The following is a 4,650-nucleotide window of genomic DNA, read 5'->3' on the forward strand; positions in this document are numbered from 1 at the left end:
TGGGGGGGTCCCCGGGCTGGGCGGCCCCCCCCTAAAGGAGGCTCGTGCAGGATGGCGGAGGGGGTGCTGGAGGTGGGGGGCGCCCCCCCGGACGCCGAGGAGGATCTCCTCGTCCTCTACTTCGAGAGCCGGCGGCGCTCGGGGGGGGGCCCGGTGCGGAGCTGCCAGCGCCTGGGGCCGCTCTTCCTCCTCACCTTCGAGAGCCCCCAAGGTGAGAGGGTGGGGGCCGGGCTGCTGCTGGGGGGGGGGCTGGTCCAAACTGGGAGCGCTGGGCTGGGCACTGGGGGCCCTGTTCCGAACTGGGAGCACTGGTGAGCCGCACCAGCAGCCCGAGGCCGGGGCTGTGCGGCGTGGGGCAGGCTGTGGGGCGCGGGTGCTGCCCCCAGCCCCCCCGGTGATGCTCGCCCTCCCCAGATGCCCAGGGCGTCCTGGCCCGGGCCCCCCACCGACTGCAGGGCGCGGAGCTGCGGGTGCGCCCGGCCCCCCCCTGGGACCCGGCGGGGCTCCTGCTGCGGGGCCTCAGCCCCCAGACCCCCCCCGAGCTGCTGGAGCTCTACGTGGAGCGCGTGCTGGAGCGGCCCCCCGGCGCCTACAGCCTGCACCGTGCCGGGGACTGGGCGCTGCTGCGGCTGCACGAGCCTCTCGACGATGCCGGTGAGGGCACCGTGACGGTGGTTCGGGGGCCCTGCGGCCGTGCCGGGCTGGCTGCCCCCTCTCCCTGCCCGGCGCCGTGGTGCTGGGGCTGCCCCTGATCCCGGCGGCGAGTGACTGGGAGCGCTGGTGGGCGCTGGGAGGGCTGGGCGGGGAGGTGCTGGCACGTGCCCCCGAGCCCCGGCGTCACCAACGCCTCCCCGGCAGCGCTGGCGGTGGTGGAGGAGCGGGTGCGGTGCCACAGGCTGGAGGGGGCCGCGCTGGCCGTGCAGCGGCTGCCGCAGACCGACAGCGTGCGGGTGCAGGCGCCGGGGCTGCACCGGGACCTGCTGGAGCTCTACTTCGAGAACCGGCGCAGCGGTGGCGGCCGCGTGCGCGCTGTGCGGGTGCTGCCGGGGGGCCAAGCGGCCATCGTCTCCTTCCAGGAGCCCGCAGGTGAGCGGCCGGGTGCCGGCGTGACGCGGGGGGTGGGGGGGCTGCTTTCCGCTTTGCCCCCTTCCGCAGCTCGTCCTGGGGGTCCCGTCCCTGTCCCCGCGGCGGGGGCGTGCACGGCCCTGGCTGCACCACGTCTCTCTCCCGGCAGTGGTGGCGCGGGTGCTGCAGCGGCCGCACCAGCTGCAGGACAGCGAGCTGGACGTCTCGCCCTACTACGAGTTCCTGGAGCCGGCCGAGGAGCCGGACCCCGGGGACGCTGAGCCGGCTGCTCCCAGCCACCAGGAGAGCAGCCCGGAGCCAGCGGAGCTGCCGCGGGAGCCGAGCCCGGCGCCGTCAGCAGCCGAGTCCGAGCCACGGCTGCAGACGGTGACGGAGGCGTCGGCGCAGGAGCGCCTGGCGCTGCCGGCCCCGACGCTGCTCTTCCTGCGCCGCGAGGATGTCCGTGAGCACCTGGGGCAGCTCCTGGCCGGCCGCGCCGAGCCGGCCGGCTACGCGGTGGCGGAGGACGAGGTGGTGGTGACGGCGCGGAGCCCCGCGGCCGCCTGCGACGCCGCCCGCCTGCTGCAGGACGCCCTCAGCCCCTTCACCCTGGAGCTGTCGGCGCGCGAGGCGCTGGCGCTGTGCTCGCCACGCTGGCACCAGCTGCGCGAGCGGCTGCGGTGCTGCGAGATGGAGCTGGCCCCCGGCAGCGGGCGGCTGCAGGGGCTGGCGCTGCGCGGCACGGAGCAGGAGAACCGGCGGCAGCTGCGCGACTTCCTGCGGGACGCGGCGCCCGACGAGACGCTGGTGTCGATGGAGCGGGGCGCGCTGCGCTACCTGCAGCGGCACTACCAGGACCTGCTGGCCAGCATCCCCGAGGTCTCCATGCTGCCGCTGGAAGGCGACGACGTCGCCGGCTTCAGGGTGAGTGTGGGGCCGGTGGGCAGCCAGAGGGGCGCCGCCGCGGGCAGGGCTGACCCCGCGGTGCTGTGCCGCAGGTGAGCGGGGAGGCCGGGCGGTGCCAGGCCGCCGCCGAGTTCCTGCAGAGCCTCCTGGGCACCGTCAGCTCGCAGACGGTGACGCTGCGCTACCCCGGCGTCGCCCGCTTCCTGCTGGACGAGGGCGGGCAGAGCATCCTGCGCCAGCTGGAGAGCCGCTTCCAGTGCGTCCTCGAGCTGGGCGACGTCCAGTGGAGCCCCCCGGACCCCCAGGTACGGCCGGCGCCGGCTCTGCTGCTGCCCGGGGAGGCCGGGAGGAGGGTGCCAGCGGTGCCGGCTGCGCGCTGCCTGCCTGTGCAGCGCCTCCCGTCCGTCCCCACAGCTGGAGCTGGCCGAGCTGCTCCCCCCGAGCTGCTGCTGGCAGCCGCAGCCCGCCACGCTCAGCTCCAAGCACCCGGAGCTGCCTGACGGCACTGCAGGAGACAGCCTGCCCCCCGACATCGGTGAGCGGGGTGCGGCGGGGCGCTGGGGGCGCAGAGACCCCCGGGTCAGGTCTGGCTGACGCCGGCTTCTCCTCGCAGAGGAGATCAAGGCACTGCTGGTGGCACTGCGCACCGACGGCGCCCGTGAGGATGCAGGGGGCAGAGGCTCCCCCCTGCCCGCCCTGCACGAGGCAGCTCTGGAGCAGTTCGAAGGCAGCTTCGGCAAAGAGTGGGACCCCGGCGACGTGCTCGAGCCCCTTGGTGTGGATCAGGAGCTCTGGGAGACGTCTGAGAGCTATGGCACCGAGGACGTGCTCCTGGGCAAGCTGGAGGGCCGGGCGGAGGAAGAAGAGGAGGCGCAGATGCTGCTGGCCATCCAGCGCTCCATGGACAGCACGCGGCACGAGGATGAGGAGCTGCAGCGTGCCACCGCGCTGTCCCTGCACTCCTACCGGGAGGAGCAGCGGGCTGGCCCCGGCCCCGCCTCGGACGAGGAGGACGCTGGCCTCCTGGCCGCGCTGGAGGCCTCGCTGGAGGAGGCCCTGCCGGCAGCCGACACGGCGCGGGTGACGCTGTACGCCTCCTTCGAGCGGGACGTGAGCGCGCTGCCCCGGCAGCTGGAGCAGGCTCTGGAGGCTCGGCTGCGCACGGAGCAGGTGGAGAGCGCGGGGCTGCGGGCGCTGCCGGCCGGCTGCCACCGCTGCCTGGCCCTGCTGCAGCGCCGGCACGCCGTGCGCCTCTGCCTGCGCGACTGCACGGCCACGCTGCACGGCTTCGCCAGCTACACCGCCGCCGCCGCCCGCGAGCTCACCGTGCTGCTGCAGCGGCTGCGGCCGGCGGAGCGCGGCCCCCCCGGGGCGGCGGCGCGCTGGGTGCGCTGGGACCCCACGGGCACGGCCGTGCCCTACGAGCCCGCCACCGCCGCGTGCCTGGAGGCGGCTTGGCAGCGCGGCGAGAGGCAGCTGGACGTGCTGCTGGACGGGCGGCCCGTCGTCGTCGACCTGCAGCAGATGGAGGAGTACGACATCGGCACTGCCTCTGCCCTGCCCATCTCGCGCAGCGAGCCCCCCAGCGAGAGCGCCTGGCAGCTGCTGGGTGCGTGCCGCGGAGGGACGGGGGTCCCGGCCCGCCTCGGGCTGCCCGCCCCCCTCACCGGTGCCGCGCGTGTTCCGCAGGGCCGGAGGCGTCGGGGCTGGACGAGGAGGTGAGGCTGATGCCGCTGGCCGAGGACTCAGAGGAGTTCGGGGACACCGTGCAGCTCTTCTACGCCACCCTGGAGGAGCTGTACAACAAGATCCACATCGTGAAGGTGGGCGCCCCGCGGGGTGGCGCGGGGCCGGGGTCCCGCCGGGGGTCCCGGGGGGCTGGAGCCACGGGGCCTGAACGCTGCGCGCTGCCGGCAGGTGGAGAAGCTGATCCACCCGCTGCTCTACAAGCAGTACCAGCTGAAGAAGGCCAGCATGGAGAAGGCGTGCCGCCGCCGGGCCGTGGAGCGCGTCCTCTTCCACGGCACCACGGAGCAGTCCAGCCGCGAGATCTGCCTGCACGGCTTCAACCGCAGCTTCTGCGGCAAGAACGGTGAGCGGGGGGGCTCGGGGGGGGGGGGAGGACGGTGGGCGGCAGCGCCCTGCGCCGGCCCCGTGCCCTCGGCGGTGCCGGCTGACCCCTGTGCCGCAGCCGCTCTCTACGGGCTCGGCGTGTACTTCGCGGCCAAGGCGGCCGTGTCGGCGCAGGAGCAGTACTCGCCCTGCGGCACGGACGGCAACAAGTACATCTTCGTGGCCAAGGCGCTGACGGGGGACTACACGCTGGGCAGCCGGGACATGCGGGCGCCTCCGCTGCGGGAGGCGGCGGGCGCCCCGCGGCGCTACGACAGCGTCGTGGACAACCTGGCCGAGCCCAGCATCTTCGTCATCTTCAACGACACGCAGGCCTACCCCCAGTACCTCGTCACCTGCCGACGCTCCAAGCTGCTGGCCTGAGCCCGGCGGCCCCCCGGGACCGGCTGTGGCGGGGGGTCCCGGGGGGGGGGGGTCGGGGACGTGGGGACGGCCCCGGGCTGGCCTCAGGGGGCAGGGACGGGTGCGGGGGCCGCGGGTGCGACGCGTACAGGACTTGGAATAAAGACTGGATGGCTCCTCGTGTGGTGGAGGAGAGTGGGGGGC

At 75.2% G+C, this 4,650-nt stretch overlaps 1 protein-coding gene across 1 annotated transcript; it reads left to right on the plus strand.

The window, feature by feature from the left end:
• The first annotated feature begins 6 nt into the window (after positions 1–6).
• PARP10 (poly(ADP-ribose) polymerase family member 10) lies at positions 7–4,577 on the plus strand. Its single transcript, XM_035314431.1, has 10 exons — positions 7–211; positions 415–654; positions 859–1,086; positions 1,235–1,989; positions 2,064–2,276; positions 2,386–2,506; positions 2,585–3,580; positions 3,661–3,794; positions 3,889–4,063; positions 4,163–4,577. The coding sequence occupies exons 1-10, from the start codon at positions 52–54 to the stop codon at positions 4,465–4,467; spliced, it is 3,327 nt and encodes a 1,108-aa protein (XP_035170322.1). The 5' UTR covers positions 7–51; the 3' UTR covers positions 4,468–4,577.
• The last annotated feature ends 73 nt before the right edge of the window (positions 4,578–4,650 follow it).

The sequence above is a fragment of the Oxyura jamaicensis genome, unplaced genomic scaffold, assembly GCF_011077185.1.
Source record: "Oxyura jamaicensis isolate SHBP4307 breed ruddy duck unplaced genomic scaffold, BPBGC_Ojam_1.0 oxyUn_random_OJ72619, whole genome shotgun sequence".
NCBI classification, from domain to species: Eukaryota; Metazoa; Chordata; class Aves; order Anseriformes; family Anatidae; genus Oxyura; species Oxyura jamaicensis.